General features: G+C 32.8%; 2 protein-coding genes and 2 long non-coding RNA genes across 4 annotated transcripts in view; all 4 read right to left on the reverse strand.

Annotated features, from left to right (window-relative positions):
* Positions 1-4,818, reverse strand: part of LOC148605981 (telomeric repeat-binding factor 1-like) — a gene marked incomplete at its 5' end in the record, with an annotated part of 35,803 nt that extends 30,985 nt beyond the window's left edge. The window contains 2 exons of the mRNA XM_088547217.1: positions 4,126-4,181; positions 4,793-4,818. Of these exons, the coding sequence (XP_088403343.1) occupies positions 4,126-4,181; positions 4,793-4,818 (82 nt within the window). The remainder of the gene's footprint in view (positions 1-4,125; positions 4,182-4,792) is intronic.
* A 16-nt stretch (positions 4,819-4,834) lies between these two features.
* On the reverse strand, positions 4,835-6,830 carry LOC148605982 (uncharacterized). Its single transcript, XR_015915575.1, has 3 exons — positions 6,757-6,830; positions 6,411-6,487; positions 4,835-5,189 (listed from the first exon to the last, which is right to left on the reverse strand). It is a non-coding gene; the product is annotated as an uncharacterized LOC148605982 (long non-coding RNA).
* A 6,053-nt stretch (positions 6,831-12,883) lies between these two features.
* LOC148605983 (uncharacterized) lies at positions 12,884-16,749 on the reverse strand. Its single transcript, XR_015915436.1, has 4 exons — positions 16,669-16,749; positions 14,924-14,955; positions 13,472-13,586; positions 12,884-12,981 (listed from the first exon to the last, which is right to left on the reverse strand). It is a non-coding gene; the product is annotated as an uncharacterized LOC148605983 (long non-coding RNA).
* A 605-nt stretch (positions 16,750-17,354) lies between these two features.
* On the reverse strand, positions 17,355-25,250 carry LOC148605984 (vacuolar protein sorting-associated protein 29). The gene is made up of 4 exons (XM_088546183.1): positions 25,169-25,250; positions 22,836-23,027; positions 21,796-22,031; positions 17,355-21,242 (listed from the first exon to the last, which is right to left on the reverse strand). Exons 1-4 carry the CDS (start codon positions 25,169-25,171, stop codon positions 21,125-21,127), a joined length of 549 nt encoding a protein of 182 aa, XP_088402309.1. The 5' UTR covers positions 25,172-25,250; the 3' UTR covers positions 17,355-21,124.
* Positions 25,251-25,267: the final 17 nt, after the last annotated feature.

Raw genomic sequence — 25,267 nt, forward strand, 5'->3', positions numbered from 1 at the left:
AAATATCAGAATTTTATTGACTTTTTTAATCCCCAAAACTCTTTTTTCTGGTTCTGTACGTAGTTTACAATTAAGATTTCTGTGTATATGGTCATTTTTCGGGGAGTAGGGCGTATAGATTTAGTAGGTAAAAAGCCCCCTTTCCCCCATTTCACTAGCATTTGTTAAAATGAGTTGTACTGTATAGACAAATATGTGTAGTAAAAGTTTTAATTTTGACATTATGGCCATCAACCAAATTAAAACAAAGCTCTAAGACTTCTTCCATAAAGGACATTTCGTTTATACAAGTACTGCAATTAAACCCTTATTACAGAATGACTTTTATATTTTGTTCGGTCTGAGAGTAGTCAAGGGAACCAGGATTCCAGCGTAAATCACAAGAATGTAATCCAGGGACAAAGACCAGACATGGAAAACAGACACACATAGCAAAGAATGTAAAATAACCAAAATAATACGAAGCAACAAATGTAAAAGCAACTCGGACTCCACTAAAAACTGGGAGCATGGACCAGGTGCTCTTCAGGCATTTTCCACAATACCTTTGTTTTACTACTGATTTACTGGTTTTTAAAACTTTATACATTACTTTCTAGATATGAATGATTGTGCAAATACTCCATGTTTGAATGGAGGTACATGTATGGATAAGGTACAATGTATTTACGTGTCAGTATTTCCCGGGATTCACAAGGGACTAATGTCAAAGTAATGCACTGGCGAAATTGTCACTTCTGTTTTGCTTGCCTCCCATCCTTAGCCCAACCGAATTTGGCAGTTAGCGTTTTGGTATATTATTTTATTTAATGAAGCATAACCAGTTTAGGTAGAAGGAAATTAATAAAGACGAGCAGTAATTTAGAATTTGCTTTCAGATCTGGTAAAACAGAAAACAATGTTCATAATCTACTTTAAGAAAATGCTAAAGCAAATTGTATTAGAAATTTAACACTTCATAAGGGAATCAATCTAAACCTTAACTATATCAACATCAACAACAAAACAAAGCCTTTTACAAGTACCATATAACGGCGAGTTACACACCAAGAAACAAACATTTTCTTGCATCTGTAGTATAAAGATTTTAGTGACAGTATAAACTAACGATAATGTCAATTATGAATGTAAGTGTACATTGAAGTGTTTTATAGTGTAGATAGAAGCTTGATGAAACTAACATTGTTGCAACATCCAAGTATTGATTCATTTCTTTATTTTCACCTAAATATCTTAATTCAGCTAAATCTAAATCTAAATACTAAGAGCTTGTCAATATATGCAGACTTTGTATGGCGCTCGACATTTAAGTCGTTACTACAGACGTTGTGGTCGTCATTATGAACTCGTAGATTGTTACGGTGTATCCACAGGTCCATGCTCTCAGGTAATAATGGAGTCCGAGTTGCTCATTTACTTTTTTATTTGTATGTACTATTTTGTTTATTTTATGTTCCTTGTTGTGTTTGTCTGTTTTCTATGTCAGGTCTTTGTCCCTTGAATACATTCTTTTGGTTTCCGCTAGAATCTTGGTTCTCTTGATTACTCTTATATTTGTAAGATCTGCTAATCTAGTATCAGCTTAAGAAAAACGCATATTTTGTGAAAACTGCACTGATTTAAAAAAGTATTCTGATGTTGTTAAAAAGTTAAATTTTGAACAATAATTTTGTCGAACTTGGAGAATAGTTTTTTCAGCAGATCATTTGACTACCTAATGGAACCAATTTTGAACAACTCTTCGTTGATTTTTTTAAATTTTTGTATGAAATCAGGTTTCGCTATTTTACTAGGGTTACTACAGAAAAAGGAGAAGTTAGTCCTAGTTTTTCAATTTCAGTTTCCGTCATATAGACAGATACATGTAATCATATCTGAAAAAAAACATTATTATCAGGATTACTTATATTTTATTTTTCCAAACGAACGACATTAATCTTCTTCTGTTTCATACCGCATAAAGTTATGATAAACATAATGATTTTGAATTTCAAGCCTCAATAGTCACATTACAAGTGAGTAAAATCTGGTAAGTATTAAGTTCGGTTGGTTGTCAAATCGAGACGATATGAAATCTGACTGCAGATGTCTTTTCTCATTTGTTAGATAATTTTCATTTTGATCAAGCAAATTGTTATAACGACCAGAAAACTTCTGTAGTATTGATATCAACAAAAGGTTCAACATACCACTACCAGCTTGTTAATTTGACCGTGTCCTGGTTCTATAAAAAGTCAGTATACATATTCCAGGCAATACAATAACGGATCAAATGTAGTATTGACTTGAAATGTTGATTTAATGCCACGAAGATAGGGAAAACCCAGAGGACAAAATCATCATGTTCGTCATAGCTAACATAAAGGTAGTTGAGTATGCAAAATATTGTTTTACTATCATGAAGCTTCATAAACAGGAATAATGTATTTATTTCATATTCTTCTTGTTTATGCGATACAGCAGTAACAGCTACCACAATAAAGCAAACAAGGGCAGCCTATACAATAAAAAAAATGAAAGTTAGTAGCATTGCATATGAGACTTAAAACTAAGTAAAACGTCTGTTGATATGCTAATTATAACAACCTTCAAACTAAAGAAACATGTGTCTCCTTATTTTGATAAATGGAATGTATTTGAAAGAACAGCTCCTAAAATCAAATACCTTTTTTAAACACAGTTTGAATTATAAAGAACGATTTGTAGAAAACGCATAATTACTTGTACTTGATAGATGGAATCGAAGTTTTTAAACTACTCCTTCGGTTTGCCGAAATGTTATATACTTACTACAAAAAGGTGTATTTATTGCTAATTCAATATAAAATGTATTATGGCATTTATGGAAATAACTTAAATACAGAGGCAATGGTGATTAGTAAAAATATGGCGATACTGAATTATTCGTTTTAAATAACAAAATTTTTGCATTTATATTGTTGAATAAAATCTCGAGAAGATGTTATGTCGCACGAGCTTGCGAGCGAGCAATATCATGTTCTGTGAGGGGAAATATTAACCAATATAAATGCAATACACCTTTTACTGTATAGTACGAATATTCCAAACATTACTATGCCTTTTTATTATCCTTTGGAGAGATGTATGGGCAATAAAACCAGGTAAAACACGTTTGTCTCTACTCTGTCACTTTTATACTTCCAGTAGTTACAATATTTACGATGAAAGATTTATTATAATTGTTAATTTCTGTACACTGAGAAAGGCTACTTTAACAGTGATAGGTTTCGGGAAGGTGATGGCAATAGTTCCAGGAAACCCCCTGAATCCGGAATTGATTCTTTTACAAATTTATTCAATATTGAACATATCTACTAGTACTTCACATTTCAACTAGTTTAATATATGTAACACTACCATTTTTTCTCTCATTCGTCCATTAACTCTAAAATTAATGTCAGTTAAAATTAATCTCAACAAATGAAATGCATTTTATCATGATCGGCATCCGAAATTTTTCGTTGACATTTGATAACAATGCTATATTATCTGAGGAAATTTCGGATCGGAACGCACATGTACAAGGACTTGTTATTCGAGGGCTAATATTGGACAAGTGATACAGTAAACAATGGGAGAGTATAACGGCACACTCGGTTTTTTATCAAGTACTTTTTTTATATCGTGAAGATTTGTACAATTTTATTTGGCTGTATTTTCTGTACAAAACTGAAAATCTTGGTATGCTCTGTATTTGTATACATACAATAAACAGATATACACGTCCAAATGACCGCTTGATTGTCTGATTGTACAAACTCTCCGAGAAATCCAGCAACGAAATGATAGAGAATTCCAAGAAAGGATGTGAGTAAAGTTAGCAATGTGATAAAGGATGTGATATCAAAATGTTTGATACAAGTCAAATATTTTTTAGTCTTTATTAGACATTCAATACTTCTTTATTACACTACTGACTATATGATAAAATAATATATATTGCACGGTTATTACTTCAGATTTGTTTTTTGAAATTAAAAAGCAAATTATTGTAATTCAATATATTGGTCAATTTTAAACCTGCACATTTACCAATTGTAAGTTAAGAGCAAATATGGAAAGACAATGTTACAAATAAATGGTTATGTTGATGATTGTACTAACCTATAGTAGGAATATCTTGAGTTTTAGCTGGTGAATAGCAAATGACCAGAATGATACTGAAATAAAGACTCATCGTCATAACCAAAACCATTAAATTCCTCAGCAATTCGATAACCTATAAAATGAGTAATTTAGAAGACTTTGGTGATATATATATTCAAGTTATTTCATGTAATAATTATGGTTTTCAAACTCGTTTGTATAATTTGTTTTACTTATAAAAGATTTTTTTTAAAGAATAATATTATATGATTTCCTGAATTAAATTTTAAAAGTTTTCGCTTTGGATTATCTGTATTGAGTCTTATGGATTTTTTTAGATTGAAAGCAAAATATTGAATTTCCTTTTGACACAAGGACACATAAACTTGAATAAAGACCCTCTGCGAACAGATGTGAAAGAAAGGAATTCATTAAAAAGCAGTTTTTTTGTATTCATTTGTTAGCGAAAAAAATGCTTTAAGTACTGAAACTTGAAATTTTTTACACTCCAAAATGTTTAAATCTTTTTTAACCCGTACATGAAAAAAAAATACACTCCGGATGATTTTTTTTCTTTATTTTAAAGTACACAAGTAGAAGTGTCAAGATTACTAACAATTTCGATAGAAATGTATTAAAGTTACTAGAGTGCCAGCTCTTTTACTTATATAATCTGTTTACTTACCATGGTTTTTCAGATATTGAGCAACTTTATCTAAACATAGATATAAAACTCCGTTATTCTTGTCTACATACACAAATGTAATTATGTACTTATTTAAACTATTTAAATAGTTTCTGAACATGACTGTTAGACTGGATGGGCAAGCAACATATTTAGTTCTTAAAATGACAGAGCAACTCGGACTCCACTAAAAACTGGGAGCATGGACCAGGTGCACCGGTAGGGTAAACGTCCTCTGTTTTTCTAGAAACACCCGCCGAGTTGCTAATAAAAATCAGATTCGGGGTAGACGAAACAGGAAAGGAAAACTATGACACATTGAACAAAACCAAAATGACAAAGGGTGCACTATACAATTACTTTTAGGCGCACTGTTCATACATCAAGTTGACTCGGTCTAATTTAATAAAACTTGAACTTTGAAATTTGTTAGACTTATTGATGAAATGTATTTAGCATTTATGCATATACTGATGTAATATATGTGATGGTAAACAAGTCAAATTTAAATGAAGAAATGTATTTGATATGCTTTAGAACCCAGCAGTATTAGATTTGCTCCTCAAAAACAACCAGCTGATTTTCAAAATACCTTATTTTGCATGAACTTTAGGAACTAAAATTGCGAGAAAATGAATTCAAAAGGGTGTTATTATTTTTACATTTTTTAACCTCCTCAAAACATGCTTTCATCCTTTGCTGGTTTCTAAGTATGTGGTATTTTAAAAAAGCAGAGTATTTGGCTGCTAATTTTTGAAAGGCACCCTTGATTTGAACTAAAACTCAGATATATTTTTCGGATTTTTATGACAATATTCACTCATGTATTTACAGATTATTTGAACATCCGCACACCAAGGTTGAGTCAACTGTGTACTTTTGATGCAAAAAGCAAAAAAACTTGAAATTTCTGTTTTGACTGCCTCAAAACAGCTTTATTTCAACAAATTGAGACCACATTTCCAGAACTGACCTAACCGTATAGTACTTTCAAAGTCCATTTTTTGCTATGTGAAACATAAAATTGGTTTGCATCAAATTCTAGGATAAAAGATGCAAAATGGGAACATGTTATGAAGATTCTGGGAATATTCATCCAATTTTTATTACATGGTATAAGAGAAGTGACGGATAAGAGATGAGTCCCCCATGTCCCCGTATTAATAAATGATTAAGCTCATGTTTTTCTATGTAAATCCGCCAAATTGACTGGGATCAACATCTTAAAAAGGAGGAACAAAATGGGAGCAGGTAATAAGGATTCTTGGAAAGTTTCATCCAATTTTCAATATATGGTAGGGGTGACCGATAAGAGATGGGTCCGCCCCCTGTGTAATGGAAAGAAGAACGAATGGAAGGACCATCGGATGGACACCTCTATTAATATTTACCCCTTATTTTGCAAGCAGGTATAAAAAGGCGACAAAGAATAAATCAGCTCCCAATAACAGACTGATCGGAGCATACGTTCATAGTTATCGAGTAAGTTGCAGGCTTTTTATGATCTTCTGTGGCAATTATTTTAGTGTTTAGCTTGTGCCCAAACCTTATGCTGATGAGACACAGTTCTTGTGTGTCCTTTATCTCGTTTGTTCTATTACAGATGCATATTACAGACCTCAATGGGAATTGTAACTATAAATACTGCACTTCTTGCATTGAAATCTTCAAACGGTGATGCTTTAGAACTGCTTTCTGGAAAACGAGCAATTTTATCATGAATGTAACATAGTTTACCGGAATGGAAAGTAACCACATTTTTGCATCTCTTTTGACATAACTGGGGCAAAGACTTGACCTTTTATTCCCAATCTTTCCTTGCATTTTAGTATATTGAAAGTCGCATGGTCATAGTTAATATCGAATTGAAACTAGTGTACTGCTGTTCATGAAATATAATTTGATGTATGCAGTAAATGTAGGAATTTGCGAAATGAAAAATGTACCATTAGAAGTTATCTTACCTGTGAAAAGCTAGTGTTCTTAATAGAATAAATACGCAGGACACGTCATCTGTTCCTTTGTATGGTATTGAAATAACAGATATATATATATATATATATATATATATATATATATATATATATATATATATATATATATATAATGTATGCTAATCGATGTAAAATAACAACATACCTTTCTGCAAAAAGAAATTATAATTCTATATAATTTACTAGAAAATTCAATATAGCTCAAGTTAATACCAGATTATGTTTTTTAACTTAAAGATTTACGTTTCAGTGTATAAAGGCATATTTTCTTAATTCTCGGTTTAGTTTCAGTATTCGATAATAAGTTTTTTTAAAAATCTCACTACCAGGTTGTGTATCAACATTGTCATAATGACTCAATAGTAATGGTCGTCACTATAGACCATTTAAATGACCTTATCAATAGGGTTTTCTATAGTAAAATATGCACTCGAGCGGAGCATCTGTGAGGAGCAGTTTCCAACACAAACAACTGTTTTTGCATTGTGATGACTATAATTGATTTTTACCCGTTATAACTGTTGTACATGAAGAGGGTTTTACCTTTTATGACAGCATCTGTTATAATTTGATTGATGTATTTAGTTCAGTTATCTATCTTTCGATAACAACGCGTCTAAAGAGTAATCAAGGGACCCAAGGTTGTAGCGGTAATCACAAGAACGTAATCCAGGGACAAAGACCAGACATGCACAACAAAGAACATAGAGTAACTAAAATCATACATACAAAGTAACAAAAGCAAATGAGCAACTCGAAATGATAGAGAATTCCAAGAAAGGATTTGAATAAAGTTATCAATGTGATTCAGGGATTTGATAAATGATGTGATATCAAAATGTTTGATACAAGTCAAATATTTTTAGTCTTTATCAGACATTCAATACTTCTTTATTACACGACTGACTATATGATAAAATAATATATATTGCACGGTTGTTACTTCAGATTTGTTTTTGAAATTAAAAAGCAAATTATTATAATTCAATATATTGGTCAATTTTAAACCTGCACATTACCAATTTTAAGTTAAGAGCAAATATGGAAAGACAATGTTACAAATAAATGGCTATGTTGATGATTCTACTAACCTATCGCAGGATTATCTTGAGTTTTAGCTGGTGAATAGCTAATGACCAGAATGATACTGAAATAAAGACTCATGGTCATAACCCAAACCATTTAATTCCTCAGCAGTCTGGCCTATTTATATAATACAAAAAAACAATTTATTTTTTTTAAACAAGGCGAAAACAATTAATTGTTATGCAACATTTCAATTTGTTTTATGTTTTCTTATTTATGAGAAATTCCCAGAGAAAATACAAGATATTTTGTCTTAAATAGGAGAGATTCATCATGGTTTCTTTTCAGTACAAAATAGGTATTACAGTAAAACGTGAATCATCCAAAAACCTGTCTAAAGCAACACCTTCAAAATTAAATTTTTGTACTTTTTGTCAATATGAACACATTTTGGAACTTGGAAAGCCGAATACTCGTCTAAACCGAACCTATTTTGAAGTTCAATATGTTGATGTCCACTTTGTATGTATGTTTTTAGTTACTCTGTGTTCTTTGTTGCGTGTGTCTGTTTTCCATGTCTGGTCTTTGTCACTGGATTACATTCTTTTAATTACCGGTATAACTTTGGTTCCCTTGATTACTCTTATTTATAGAACATTTATCGATTTTGTTCTCCTTTTTCTGTCGTATGGTTAACAATTGTTTCTTCCGAAAGAGGACAGGAACACTATGACACGTTGAACAAATCAGTTTTCATGTGCAGATAGATACACCGTAACGATCCACGAGTTCATGATGACGACCATAAAACTTCTATAGTGATGACTTCAAACTTGTAGCAACATAACCCTTTTCCAGAAGCCTAATTGTAAGGGTTTAGCGCGATATAAAAAAGTCTGTGCAGTTATGGCAAGCGCTGGCATAACGTATGAGTTGTGATATGAAAACTCTATACACAGGTGCTGAAAGATGTAGCCAGGGATGAAAGGAAAGTTTCCAATTCTGAATGAAGTCATCATGTATGTCGTAAAGTTTGGTCAATTGTTTTCGTTTATCATCGATCTCTAAGTATAGGTCAATATATGAGGCTGACTTCACAGTATCTGTAATCCTCTATCTCAAGTTTTTTTGGGGGAAATGCGATGTATAAAATCCCCGAAACTAGGACTATATAAAGATAATACGTCATTTATATAGCGGAAACTCAGATTAAAGGATATAATTAAAGGGTAGTTCTTCTTTCGTATCAGATCAGCCATAAAGTCAGTCTCATAAGAGCGAAGGAATAGGTCAGCATATTGAGGAGCACAATTTGTTCCAATCGGAATGTCGACCGTTTGTTGAAAACGCATCCACCACACTGGACAAATATGTTGTCGATAAAAAATTCCAACATTTTGCAAAGCGTCTACTTCTGTATATTTGGAAGATGATTTGGAATTATTTCTTAAAAAGTAAGAGGAATCTCTACCACGAACTATATATTTGCATATAGGTTTGTCGTCTTTTCTAGAGAAACAACGATGAATGATATTTTTAAGTCGGGATTTGAACTAAGTATGGGGAATAGAAGTACACATTGTTGAAAAATTGTAGGTTTTAATGCTATTACATTCTGATAATAATCTTGAATAGGGGGTCTCCAGAAGATTTTTCGGACTTTTCAGGATCCACATTGCATTAATACCACTACGGGAGTAACAAGTGTTGTGGCAGTACTGGAGACCCTCTACGACAGCTGTGAGTATAGCCGTTAAAAGCTTTGAAAGAGGTTTTGTGGTACATTTTGCAGTTCCAGCTATGTATCGTTGTTTTTATGGATTCTTGAGGAGTTTAGGAATCCAGTAATTCACAATCATCGTCAAAGAGTGAGTAAGAGCGTCAAGTTATAAGACTGTAAATGCGGAAAGACGTGAAATATAATAGAAGATATATTGCCTTCCTGTGAGAAAGAAACTTCATATCTGTAAACCAATTTGTAATAATAGAAGCAAAGGCGTAAAACATCCCTGTCAAAAAGATTGTCTTTGGTATAAAATAAAACATTGATAATTCCTTTGTACTCTGTAATTTATGATAGTCGTATCAAATTTGAAAATTTGATGTGTTCATAGTATTCCCAAATATATATTTACAATAGCATAATTAGAATACTCTTTGTTTGATTTGTCGAAAACGTGATTGTATTCTATGTTAAGAAACAATTTTTTTTTTCGGTTTTAAAGCGCTTTGATATAAGTTAAACATGATGTAACAGCCGTCAATCACAAACATGACTTAACACATGTTTTAAAAAGTCTATATAAAATGTAGTTGACACATACACTAATCCAAATACATAAAGAGAATACAATTGGAGTATTAGAGGAATATCCGTATGATTATTGTTAATTGGCTTTATGATGGAGATATCTTACTACCACGCCTGAGGACTTACTTACAGAACATTTTCAACTATAAACATGCCTGTAGTTCAGTGCCCGGTACCAGATTGCGAGTATGAGACAGTCGATCTCGACCAACTGTTTCTGCAGCGGGTTCTAGTGAAGATTGGACTTATTTCCTTTCTCGGTGGAAAGACTATGTTGAAGCCACTAAAATACAAGGCAAAGACCTCGTCATTCAGCTTCTTGAGTGTTGTGATGAATCTTGTCGTCGGGACTTCACAAGATCTGCTGGTGGTTCACTTGTTGATAAACCTGAACAAGACGTTCTTACAGCCATGCGTACACTAACAGTGAAAATACAATGGTTGCACGTGTAGCTCTCCATGGCATGACTCGGGATTGCGATGAGACAGTTCGATCATTTGGTGCAAGACTTCGAGGTCAGGCGGGGGTATGTAAATTAACAATGACATTCTCGGGATGTGATCGTGATTTTGACTACACTCAAGCCATTTTACGAGGCGTACTAACTCGTGGATTAAGTGACCCAGATATACAATTAGATCTCTTGGGATACCAGGATATGACGCTGGAACAAGTCTATAAATCTGGCCAAGCAAAGGAATCTGGCAAACGCTCAGCCTCACGTCCTCTTGACACTCGGAGAGTAGAAGCCACCTCGAGCACATATAGCAGGAGGAAAATTGGTAATATGACCAAGGATACCCAAAAAACTGAAAATAAGGTGGAAGTATATGGATACTGTGGGAAAAAAAGGACACGGCAAGAATGCCCCATACATCGCATCAGGTGATGGGAACACAAGAAGGTTTGATGAAATACTGTCAATATATCCAGTATATCCTTTTCAGTGCGTCTGTGCTGATTATTTTCAATACAAAGGCGTCAATTATCTGATGGTTGTAGACAGGTATTCAAATTGGCCGATTATAGAACGGGCTCATAATGAAGCACAGGGCCTCATCGACTGCTTAAGGAGGACGTTTGTTACTTATGGAATACTGGATGAACTCTCTTCATCTGCTACGAGACAATTTCTTAAGACCTGGGCAGTGCATCACCGTCTGTCATCTGTCGCCTTCCCGCATAGTAATTGCAGTGCCGAAGTTGGTGTGAAGACAGTTAAAGGACTTATAAAGGACAACACTGGCCCACATGGCGAACTAGAAACCGATGCCCTACAGAGAGCAATATTACAATATCGCAATACTCCGGATAGAGATACAAAGAAAGCTATCCCTAAAAATGAGTGTGGTTGGACGTCCAATTCGCGATTTCATACCCATACTCCCAGGACGGTACCAACCGCATGATACTTGGCGTGATACTTTATTGAAACGAGAGGAAGCTCTAAGACATAGACACACGAAAGTTGCCGAGAAACTATTTGAACGTACCAAACAGTTACCACCTCTAGTCATCGGGGATCATGTGCGCATTCAAAATCAAACTTGATCAAGTCCGTTGAAATGGGATAAATCAGGTCAAGTGATTGAAGTACGCCAATTCGACCAATACGTAATACGCAATGATGGATCTGGAAGGGTTACTCTTCGCAACCGAAAATTTCTCCGGAAATATGAGCCTGTTAACCGACAACATGAAAAGATATCTATTGACAATGACCTTAAATTTCGTGCCGCTCAAAGGAGTCAGATACTTATGTTTTTGTTGTGTTTAGATTCGCCTTTGTAGTACTAGTATTTCATCTAATTATTGCTTCTAGAAATTAAAAAAAATGGATTGTAAACTAGAAGCTAAAATGATAACGGAATGAGTGGAATTCGAAATAAGAAATGCTATCACACCAGTCAAAGAAAATGATAAAAGATACTTTTAGACCAATCAAGATTATCTGAAGAAATCGGTTTATCCCAAAAACAAACTGATTTTCATTGCAAGACCATTTTACTCAGCTCAAACTCTGATCAGTTGCCATAGAGTATTATGCTCATAAATTAATGCCCTTGCAAATATTTTACTTACTTTATGATAGCTGTACAACAAATAAGCCATATACAGAATATTTTTTATAACATTGGTAGCTTCTTATTAGTTTCACGTTTTGTTTATATTATGACATAACACTTTGCTCTGTTTTATTACATCTTGATTTTATTTTAAGCATATTGGTTTCATCATATTACTTTGGTATATTTGTGCTATTTGAGATGTCAGACAGCCATGAGAATATGCTAAATATGTTAGGATTAAGTTGGTATATTTCCAATGATATGAATTCATTCTTCAAAATATTCAATTTGTATGTATTAATCTGTACCGATTTATTATTATTATTATTTTTTCGGAGTATTAGGGATGGACAATGGTGGATGGTGATACTTTCACGAAGGCGTAGCAATGTCAAATAAAAATAAATTTTGATTATTCATAACTTTAAGCTCCTCGTAGTCTTGCCCAAGGAATTTCGTTATTTCGCATCTTCGCTGTTACTAGCTTTTTTTTAATTTTAATTTTTTTCAAATTATGCTAATTATCGGAGCTAAGTGTCCGTTTAATCTGTCCCTATAGCAACCATCAAAATACGGATGTGTTCTACTTATTCATAAAATGGGGCCACACTTTAATGATCCTTGTTGAGATTGTAACAGATAATCTGTTGCAAAATGAAAACGTCACGCACATGAATGGTCAAGTATATGTAAAATTCTGATTTTATTTCATTTCCTTCGGGAAATATTCCGTCTTCATGCAATACAGCAAAAACAGCCTCTGACACAATAAATACAACAGTCTGTATCTAAAAAGAACATAGAACCATCAGAATATTTCAAGTAAAGCTTTACACAGGGAGATGGCTAATGTCAAATAATTACTAGTCATTAAATAGCGGAAAAACAGCTGTAAAAACCAATATCTCAATTGAAAACACGCTATAATTACCAACGATTGATTAAAAGCAGGGGCGACGATATCTTTTAAAAAGAACAAAAAGTATAATATCAAATCGTATCGGATTCACAAGATTCTCATTGTTTTGCATAAGTTAAGTCGGTGGCGTATTCAGAAAATTCAAACTACAAAAGAACAGTCAGTTATTATGCCGAATATTTCAAAACCACATACAAAATATAAGACCGTTTTACCATTCAATTAATCATGAAAAAGTTGCGATAAAACTATGCTTTCAATTCGACCAGTTAACGTACTATCAGTTACGTGTTAACCATTTTGTCAGCGAAGGATTAGTTATAGATATTCTTAACGGTAAAAGTACCAATTATACTAACCTGGAATAAAAAATGGAAGTATCTGTGCTCTAATTACTGAAGAAGGGAGAATAAGAATTATGCACACAGTAAGGACTACTGCCAAAATCCAAACCATTGATTTGTTTAGTAGACCCTGTAAATGGTTTCAAATCATAAACTGAAAACAGTACACTTTGTTTAGATGTTACACAAATGCGTCATAAATCATGATTCTAACCAATTAAAAATTTGACATAAGATAGAAAGATAGAATATTGTATTTTCAAATATTGAAAAAAAATATGTGTAATATCTGAAAATAGGGAGGGCGAAAAGCTGCCTTGGTTTTCATGAAAAAAGTACAAGTATCTGTAAGAATCAGGCAGCGGGTGAAACATGATATGAAAAAAACCACCATTTTGATAGTTTAATTTGACTTTTTTCACCCCCAGAATCAAGGAAAACAGACAAGATTTTCCATATCATGCTGGCCCATTGAGTTACAATTTCATTGAAATACACTGAAAATGAACATTTCAAGGGCAGATAACTGTAAAAAAAAAACTTATTTTTCTATCATTCTATTAAAAAAAATTTTGAGCACAGCCAGTGATGCAGAGATTAAATAATGGTCTTTTCAAGTAGAGAAGGTATCCTTGAGTGATATTACATTGTCCGATCGGTGGGTTTATGGCATGAAAGTTTCTGATTTTTCCCATTTTGCCTGATTCTTACAAACACTTACACTTAATTATTGTAATTTTTCTGAACTTGTCAAAAAAGTAGCAAAAATGTTGTTCATGTTCTTTAACATTTTTCGTTCATGTCCTATACTTGAAATCCGATATCTACCTGTAGTTCATGACCAAATTGTTCTGATCTTTTCACTAAGTAGCCCTTGGATTTTGAAAAAAAAACACGAAATCCCGGAGACCCAAACATTTGGGAATAAAAATCTCTTATTAAATGTCATATGTACACATGTACATAATAGCTCCTTTAACACTGTCGGAGTCTTTGTACGCAAAACTGTTTAATATTTTATTTTTCATTGGTAAACATTTTTCAAAAATTAAGGCAACGGTATTTTTTTTTCATTGTTACTGAACTAAAATATGAATCAATATTAATCTAATTGTCGGGTGGGAGTTTCTTATACCCACGCTGTGATTCCCCACTTATATAGCGGGAGATGTACAGTGATCATTTGTATTTTAGTGTATCATTATTCATTTTTTTTTTATGATATAAACACGGATTCGTAATGGTCTACTTAGTAAGTTATTCACATCAAATAATTATGGGCAATAATTGTATCAACTATTCTTTACAGAAACAGGAGGGATTTTTTTAAGTTTACGTGATGGTTTAGGCACTTTTCCCGCTCTCCTAAACAGCATTTTCACTTTAACGCTTGATTTTACTAAAACTGATGTGTCCGGACTAGAAATCATTACAGGGAAAGTTATTTGATAAACCAATAAAACTCACCATGGCTGATCCGATTTGGATTAAGTGTATATCTGAAATCAGACGAAAATATGTTAGAGAGTATATCATACTGTCTTGCATGACACAGAAAATGCTTACCCTAACCCTAGCACATGCATCCACCACCGGTTTATAAGGTTACAGAAAGGTGCTCTCTCTCTCTCTCTCTCTCTCTCTCTCTCTCTCTCTCTCTCTCTCTCTCTCTCTCTCTCTCTCTCTCTTATACTATGCTTTCATTTTTACTCATTGAGCAGTTTAATATCTGTCTCTGTCAAGTGGCAATGGAAAAAAAACCATTCAGTCATTCACAATCAACCTTAATTGTTTAATTGAACGGTATATCAATTGTTTATATAGCTACCCGAGTTATGTTCACCAAAAACAAATCGTTAGAGTGACGTCCATACGTGTTTCATTCTTATCAAAAATGACTTATGCATCAAAGCACAAATGCCCTTTTAATGGTAGTGTGGTAAACACGTGTCCACAAAAAAACTTTCAAATTTAAATTGCTTTATTTAATGCTTACAAAATCATGAACAAAAGTAGTTTTTCTTCAATGATTATGTACCGAAAATGCAGAGAAAGTCGTCGATTTTTTTTTTGTTTTTTGTTTTTTGTTTTGTTTTTTGTTGTTGTTTGTTTTGTTTTGTTTTTTGTTTTGTTTTCTTATTATTTTACCCACGAACCACGAAATCAATTATCCAACGAAATGTCTTCTTACCTCTTACCATAAAAAATGATACCCATGAAAATAAATGAAACCACACAAAGAGTAATCAAGGAAACCAAGGTTATAGCGTTAATCAAAAGAATGTAATCCAGGGACAAAGACCCGGCATGGAAAACGGACATACACAACAAAGATCATACAGTAACTAAAATCATACATACAAAGTAACAAAAGCAAATGAGCAACTCGGACTCCACTAAAAACTGGGAGCATGGACCAGGTGCACCGGTAGGGTAAGCGTCCTCTGCTTTTCTAGAAACACCCGCCGAGTTGCTCATAAAAAGTCAAGTCCGGGGTAGACAAACGAGGAAAGGAAAACTATGACCCGTTGAATAAATCAGTTTTCATGGTGCAGATACACCATAACGATCCACGAGCTCATGATGACGAACATAGAACTTCTGTAGTGATGACTTCAATCTTGTAGCAACATAACCCTGTTCCAGAAGCCTATTTGTTAGAGTTCTAGTGCGATACAAAGTCTGCGTAGTTTCAGCAAGCTCTGGCATAACGTATGAGTTGTGAGTTCCACAAAATATGCAGTGTTATAATGAAACTACAAATACGTTCATCCTTGAAACATCGAATTTATTATTAAAGTCGTTTAGTCTGCGGGCACGATAAAGAACTTGAAGGACCTTTTGTTTTTATTTTTGTTTAGTTTTCGGAAGTACGGTCAATTTGTAGCTTTTCGTAGAACCAATTAACGACGAACCAAAATGTAACTTAAAAGCAGAATGCTTGTTTATTTAATAATATAACGCAATTAATTTCCAGGTGGTTATAGCCATTACATATATTTCCGTTATCTTTATCTCAGTTGAGTTAGTTGTGGAATAAGCTTTAATCATGGTTTGCTATGATTTCACTGTTGTAGCAATATATTTAGTGGAAATAAAACTATTCATCATGGATATGAATGTATGCCGATAGCTTTAATAACGTTTTAAGAAAGGAAATCACACAAGTTGCAATTTTTTCGATAATATCTACGTATTCAAAGAGATCCTACCTGTATTGGGTGAATGTTTACTATGGATACAGTATAAATGACATTTCACCATGCTATTTATATGATATAAAAACAATTTATTTTTTCAAACAAGGCGAAAACAATCAATTGTTATGCAACATTTCAATTTGTCTTATGTTTTCTTATTTATGAGAAATTCCCAGAGAAAATACAAGATATTTTTTTCTTAAATAGGGGCGATTCATCATTGTTTCTTTTCAGTACAAAGTACAGTGAAATAATCCGAAAACCTGTCTGAAACAACACCTTCAAAATTAATTTTTTGTACTTTTTATCAATATGAACACATTTTGAAACTTGGGAAACCGATTACCCATCTAAACCGAACCTATTTTGAAGTTCAATATGTTGATGTCGGTGTCATCCTGGTTTGCATATATTTAATTACCCTACTAATTAAATAGTTAAATAAACTAACAAGACAATTGGTTCACATACCTTGAAGATCTATAGTTTGTTTTAAATGTGTTTGTTTTTTACCTGTGAAAGTACTACTAATGTATGTATGCATACTAGGTAAAAAATACATTTCAGCATTCTGTATGTTTGAGTTTGTCATTGATGTGCATTTTAAAGGTTGATTATATATTTTATTTTAGGTGTACCTATGTCTTTATTTCTTCTTTTACAGCCATATGAAACATTAGAAAATAAATAAATAAAACTAATCTGTGATAAATCTATTGAATAAATAACAAAATCAACATCACAAAGCAGATGTTAAATGACAATGCAGTTTCAGATAGCTTGGATTTACTACAAATATCATAAATAATTAACATGGAGCAAGAATAAATTACAACATTTAATACACAGTATAGCATATCAATTTCATAAAGCATAAATCTATCAAAAGTTCACTAATCAAGATGCAGAAGGTGGGAAGCAGCATCTGCATAGTCTGTCACAGTTTTTAACCCCTGATGGTATGTCTTTGAGTTGTTGTAGTCTTGAGTCAATGCTTCGGTAGACTGGTCTTTTTGGTGGGTGAGCTCCTCCTGCTGAGTACTGGATCACTCTAATTTCAGTCATGGCCTCAGTAGTCTGTAGTGAGTCAATTATTTCATAGATGTTTGGGTGTGCATGTTCGTTAACGTAGTAAATGTAGTAGTGTCGGGTGCAGAATCTGTGTCGTGGATGTCTTGCAGTGAGTGGAACAATACGTCTTCTACTTCATTCTGAGGGACCAGTGGTAGTACTGCTGCTCGTCTCACTAGTTGAGTGATGTCGGCGTTGTATTACTAGTAGGTCTGGAGTCCACACTTTTGGGTTGTGCGCCAGATGCATTGAGTATAGTGAAAAAAACATCCTCTGATGGTCACATCTGGGAATACAGTAGTGGCTGGGTTGGTGGCAATCTCATAGTCGATGACTAGAGTCTGTGGTTGAAGAATAATGTTGAGTTGTCGAGAAATCTCTTTGATGTGACTGAAGAATCTGACGTAGGTGGTCTGGTCTTTGCCTGATAGCAAGTCGAATACTAGTGGGAACATAGAACCGTCGATTATGGCATGAATAGTGTACAGCTAATGTACAGCCATCACAGAATATCGTATCAGCAGCAGCAAGATATATCAGGTTGCTGGTGGTTGAAAATATAAGCATGCGTGTGTGAATGTTGTCATCAGGAAGTAGAAACTGTTCTCCAGCAGTAGTTGTGCACCATTTGTCTTGAAAATTGATGTCTGTAGTAGTTTTTGGTAAAGCGGGTCTTGGCAGTGATCTCTTTATTAATTACGGGTAAAACTAACCTTACTTTTTTTCAATTTTATTAAGTTCATATACATGTAAATAATCAAATTTTTGTAATATAATCCCAATATTCAACAAAATGTAATAAATTTTTTTATTTTTTTTTATTTAAAACACTTTTAAGTTACTATATTTGATAACAAGTACTTTTTCCAATATATGCTTAGTTTATAACAGTATTTAACAATTTTAACTACAATTCTACAGGTAAAATCTAGATGATATTAAGGTGATCAATAAAGAACAGACTATAATTACTTAAACAACAATTTCATACATGTTTATTTAAACCTGTAATTAAATGTATGCAAACCAGGAAACTGAGCAAGTCTTCAATTAAATAAAACTAATAATACCAAATAAAACGAAATGACCAAATCAGTCTCAAACGTACTATTTGTGATATGAATTACATATGTCTACCGTAATGATGAGAAAAGTTATTGATTTAAGTGTGCCGATTTCTTCAGTGGCACATTTTTTTAATGACCAACCTCAAAAAAATATTAATCCAGGAAGTAAAAAGCTGTATTTTGTGGTATATTTATATGCACCATACAGGGCAGGTGTCGATTTTATGCATTTACTGTTAAATAATATCACTAAACCGGTGATGATTAATTCAGAATTATGATTAAGTGAACAATAGCCACGTTTAAAAAGTAAAAAGGCACTACGTTAATATACAAATAAAATTCAAATAAAAGGTCAAAAATATAAAGAATATGGGCTAACTTAAACTATGAAGATAGACTACTTTAAATAAGACACCTTGACACAATTTGGTCCGAAAGAAACTTGACAGTCACGGGGAAAATATCTGTAGTCAAAACACTTGTCTAATTCTACATTGGTCCATGCTCCCAGTTTTTAATGGAGTGCGTGTTGCTCATTTGCTTTTTTTTCCTTTGTATGTATGATTTTAGTTACTTTATGTTCTTTGTTGTGTATGTCTGTTTTCCATGTCTGGTCTTTGTCCCTGGATTACATTCTTTTGATTACCGCTATAACCTTAGTACCCTTGATTACTCTTGTAAAACTTGGGATCAGTTCACACAATTTATATTGCATTATGATATTTTTTTATTTGTTTCTTCAACCTGGATGTATTGACTTTTGAGCAGTTATTAATATCCATTACCTCATGGTGATTTGTTACATTGTTAAAATTGAAATTTCCCATAAAATAAAAACTTAAAAAAGATTATTTTACACTATATATCGATAAGTACAATGCAATAAGAAAGAGCAATCAAGGGAATCATGATTCTAGTGATTTTTTTTACTTCAAAGCTGTTTCATATACTAGAAGTTAAAAAAAAATAAAATTGCTTCCTTGAAACAGTATTGTTGAATAATTCTACTTATGAGCCTAGCTCCTAAATAATCAAGAATAAACATTAAGGTATTATATTTAATTCCCAAAGCACAAATTTAGGTACTCCTAAAACACTGATGCTTCATTCTTTCTATTCAACATAAGGATTACAACAATGCAGCTCCTTAGACATACTCTGGGAGAACTTATCAGTGCTGGATTTGGCTTCCTACATCATGAAAGTTGGAAATATTTTGAACCATGGTAAACTGAACACCTGTCTAAATCAAATCAATTTTAAAGTCAAAAAGGGGTTCAGTTTAGACAGGTTTCATTGAATTCCAATTACAGAAGTGAAAAGAATGAAAATAACAGACATCTCAGAGATGTTCTACAAAATAGTCAAACCTGTCTAAAGGCCAAAATTACTAATATATAAGAACACTTTTTATTATTGCATTAAATTGTCAAATAATACTTTGTTCCAATAAATTATATTGTTATATATACAACATAATGTAAAGATCATACTTGACAGTAAGATGACAGTCTTTAATAAAACATACACAGTATATAACTGTTGATCAAACTGTCTACCTTGAAACATTGTACAGAAATAACAACAGAGCACTGACTTGAAGCAAAACTGACAACCAAATGTTAATTAGAACCACGAGAACATGTAAGACTCATCAGTCCAAGCCAAGTTTGTACATAAAATTTTTTGCAGTCAGGGTTCTACTATTAACTTAATGCTGTAACACAGAATTTTGTAAAAAAATTGTTTTCTCAATTGAGAAAACAACATTTTTCAGTTTTCAAAACAACATAACCTAAGTGACATCACAATAAAAACTAAGTAGTCACTGACCGCATAGTACATGTAGTACACAGTAAAAGCATTTTGGTAGCCTAAAAAGAATAGTTGGAAATTCACGAACATAATTCATAAAATACAACAACATTATTAAATGTTATTATAATACAACAATAAGTTAAAACGGGGTATGTTGTTACATGCCAACATGTATACAAAGTCAGATGAAGTGAGATAGTGATTCATTGGTACCCTAAGCTTTGTAAATTATAGTGGTGTAGATATATAAATTAATTAACTACTAAATCATGCTGTGTAACTATTATCATATGTAATATACCATTATTTGGGTCAAAACACCAAAATATCTTATTTGTTAATTGATAAATAGAATGGTTAGATAAAACCAACTAATTTTATTCTTCACAAGTAAGAAAATTCTTATACAATAAACTGACAGACTTGGTATTGAACAAACAATGGAATAACTATAACTTGTAAAGCTCTGTGAATGTGTCATATCTAATTAACAATGTTTACAATGTTGTTCAGTTCTTTTTATACTCTATTCTCTCTACTTTAACATCATCACTAATCAGTTTGTATACATAGGCTACTACTGTGGATTGTTGTATGTCGAGAATCACAAATGATGGTATAACATTGCTGAAAATAATCATAATACAATTTAGTACTTATGTATAGTACACCATGTTTAAATTGTAAAAAAATATTGTAACACTAATTGAATAAGGAACCAGGACCATAGATAGGGTCCCAGTACAAGTAAAATTATCATTTGGACAAGAAAAATTTAAATTATACTTGCCCAAAGAACAACTAAATTTAAAGTATTTTTACATGCATTTAGGTATATCATTATACAGAATTGAAACCAAAATTGGTTTCACCAAGTTAATAACAAGTCAAATGTGAAATATTCATGTTTTGGGGATTTCACATAATTTTGGGGTTTTTTTCACATGAATTTTGAAAATATTGCATGGCCTAGCTTTTGCAGAAACATGTGCACCCACATGCATTTTTTGTATCTGCAAATATATTTGGTAGCTACTGATTAGAATATTATGAAGAATGGAATATCAGATTTCTTTCTAAAGATGAATACAACATAGTAAAGGAAAGATGTTAGAAAAACAACCCAAAGTATAAAGTTCTGATCTAAGACTGTAAAAAACGATGACATGTTTAACCTTACCTGTCTAACGCATTGTATGCTCCTGTTGCTGATCCAGGATTTATATAAAATTTATTTTCATGTTCAAAAGCCTCAAACTTGTGTGTGTGACCTGTAATCAGTATATCAACGTCTAACTGTCGCTGAACCATGGCTAAACTTTCTGTATCTCCCCACGGTACAACTTGATGACCATGACATAAACCAATCCTGAATTGTCCCACTGTTACTACTTTCTGTTCTGGGTAGTTCAGATTCTACAAAACATAAATAATGGTTAAATGTTCACATTAAAAAATTGCAAGGATATTATTTCATTCTTGAAATGTGTATAATATGAAAGAGTTTTAAAACTTTTATTTTCCTCCTTGTCAAAAAATGTATGTAAATTTTGTTCATAAGATAAAATATTGAAGTTTCATTACATTTATTAAGTTAGTGTCATTACATTTGAGTAGACATTGAACATATTGGTGTCATTGCATTTGGGTAGACATTGAACATATTGGTGTCATTGCATTTGGGTAGACAATGAACATATTGATGTCATTGCATTTGGGTAGACATTGAACATATTGAAGTACAAAACAAAATAGAAGCAAAACATCTTCAAATGATTTATGGAGCAGTTGAATTGTTAAAAGAAACATTTGTGAGATAGAATACTGTGAAAGTACTTTTATTCGTGGGTACCAATATACGTAGTTTAGGGAAAAAATGTCAGTTCATGGATTCTTGAATTCATGGATTGGAAACTCTACCACACACAGACAAATGGGAAATTTCCTCTTCACTGGGAATCAAATTTCGTGGTTTACCACACCCACCAAAACCAAGAAAATTGGTATCCCACGAAAGTAATACTTTCACAGTATCTCACTTTTGCACTTGTATTTGTAGTAATTTACATCTGTACTAGAGTGAGCTATACTTAAATAATTGTTCAATATACACTACTTTAAAATGAAGGAGTAGTTTACAGCTTAAATGGTACTAAAATAGACCAATTAAATAAAACTAACATTTAATATAAGATTAATTTACATAAAACACTACCTCACCTCATCAAAATCTCCTCTTACGACATGAACATCACTGGCTAGAGTCTTTAGGTAATCAAATGACTCCTTTGTACAAAGGTTTCCTGTGCACAGAATATGTTGTATTTTATTTGGTACTAGAAGCTTTTTAAAACGGTTTGGTAAGCTATTACATCTGTGTGGAATGTGGAGATCACCAAGAACTAATACCAACTGAAAAATATTTGAATTTATTTAATACAAATGTATTTCAAAAAATATTTGAACAAAGTACATTTATTTGTAAAAATTTAAATCAAGCATTACAGAAAAACAAGTAAAAACCAGTTATGTTATAATATGAAACTTAGAATATTTAAATCATTCATTTTTCTAAATAATATAATTGACATTTTAATTATATACAAATGTACTTCCTTGAATATATACAAATGTACAGTATATAAAGTTAAAAAGTAATATCGACATTTACCATGTATGTAACTATTTGTTCTATATACATGTATTGCTGAGAAATTTTGAATTGTAGCCCGTGATACAAATATACATGTATTTGACTTTTTTCTATTCCCCTTATTCTTCTTTGTGTCTATTAGATGTGTATGTAATATTTCCTTTGTCAAGTCAAGATATCATTATCTTTGCTGGGCATTTTTTAACTACTGCTTTTGCTAACATGCCTAAAACAACCATGCAAAAAAAGTAACCCTTCTATGACCACATAAGTGTATCAACTCTTTTCCTGGCAAGCACACATGCAAGGTCATAACTTTTAGTAAGTTCCAACTGGTCTGGAGCTGGCATGTCAGTTAAATGCTAGTACATGTAGTCCTTAGTTTGTACATTTTTGTAATTTATATTCAGTTTCTTTATTTTCGTTGTAACTAGGGATTCAGATCTTTTTTTAAATTGATTTTTCCACAGTGACCCGATTTTAAAGGGGGAGGGTTGTGATCACACCAAAGTAATTTAACCCACTGCATTTTTTGTGCCTGTCCAATGTCAGAATTTCTGGCCTCTGTATGTCTTGTTTTGTTTTCACCGTTAGTTTATTTTTATGTTACTTGACTATATACATGAAGGGGCAACTCTCACTGTGCCTGTGAATAATGATGTTTTGGGGCCAGCTGCAGTCTGCCGTGTGATATGATTTCCTCATCGTTCATTGAACACTAATGGGTGACCTTGGGCTGATATTAACAACCTGGTAGGGTTCTTGTCTCTATGACATATACACTATACCTATTCTCATCACACATGTGAACACCCTATCTTGAGGGTAAAATTTCTTATCCTCCTGGAAGCTTGGGAAATCAATACTATTTCAATAAAGTAAAAGAAAGGTGAATATCAAGAACTCACATTTACCAATACACAACCCAGGTAATTTATTAACAACTTTTCTGTCTTTTATACGACCTTTTAAAAAGTGTTAGATTGATGCAATTCTCTGATGCAAAATCTGATAATAAAGAAAGATTTAAAAATTTTTTGATAAAGAAAATGTGATAATATATATGTCTAAAGGATTGTACAATGATACTGATAAAGGTGTTAATACACTATAATAAAATATGTAATGAGCAAAATTTTCAGTCAACAAATAACCCTTTTCAGTGCCTTAAATATATAGGTCTGAAAAATTCCCGACGATGTTCGAACTGTCAAATTTGCAATGCAACTTTTTGGTATTCCCTCCGCGGGACTCGAACTCGTACTGCTGTGACATCTATGGCAACACCGCCTGCACAAAGTCAAGCCCCTTAGACCACTAGACCAATATAGCCTAGCTGGCCGAGTGGTCTAGGGCACTGGACTTTGTGCAGGTGGTGTTGCCATAGATGTCACAGCGGCACGAGTTCGAGTCCCGTGAAGGGAACAACCAAAAATTTGCATCGCAAATTTGAGTTCTAACATCGTTGGGAATTTGGGTTTTGGAACAAATTTAACAAAAAAAATGTGTTAAATGGTCGAATGGTCAAAAATCACGAAAACATGATTAAATTGTGTTCTTCATGATGAAAGTATTAAGATAGGCAACAGCAAGACGACTTACACCCCTATAATTAAAAAAAAAACAAAAAACAAAATGAAAATTTTACCCCCCCCAAACAATAAACAATCTTCACCCCTCAATTCACAGGTAAGTGGGTGTATAAATCCCCCAAGATGCTAAAACTAGTATAGTGTGCTGAGCATGTCTCAAGCTGACACACCCCCTTTCATGGAAATATAAAGGGGCCTTTTGAATAGGAAGAATTAAGCAGTCAAATCAATACTATGTAAAAATAAGGTTGTGGATATTCTTTCTTTACAAATAAAAGAAATTGGTTTCAAGGGAAGAGTATAGATACCATTTTAAAGATTTCAGCCTAAACTGTTGACAATATTGACTTATTCAACTTCCGGACAACTTGCAAACCGAAAGAAAATGAGAACTGAATTTTGATTGG

Source organism: Perna viridis, chromosome 9 (assembly GCF_037379345.1).
Source record: "Perna viridis isolate PV_CMFRI_1.1 ecotype Kerala chromosome 9, ASM3737934v1, whole genome shotgun sequence".
NCBI lineage: Eukaryota > Metazoa > Mollusca > Bivalvia > Mytilida > Mytilidae > Perna > Perna viridis.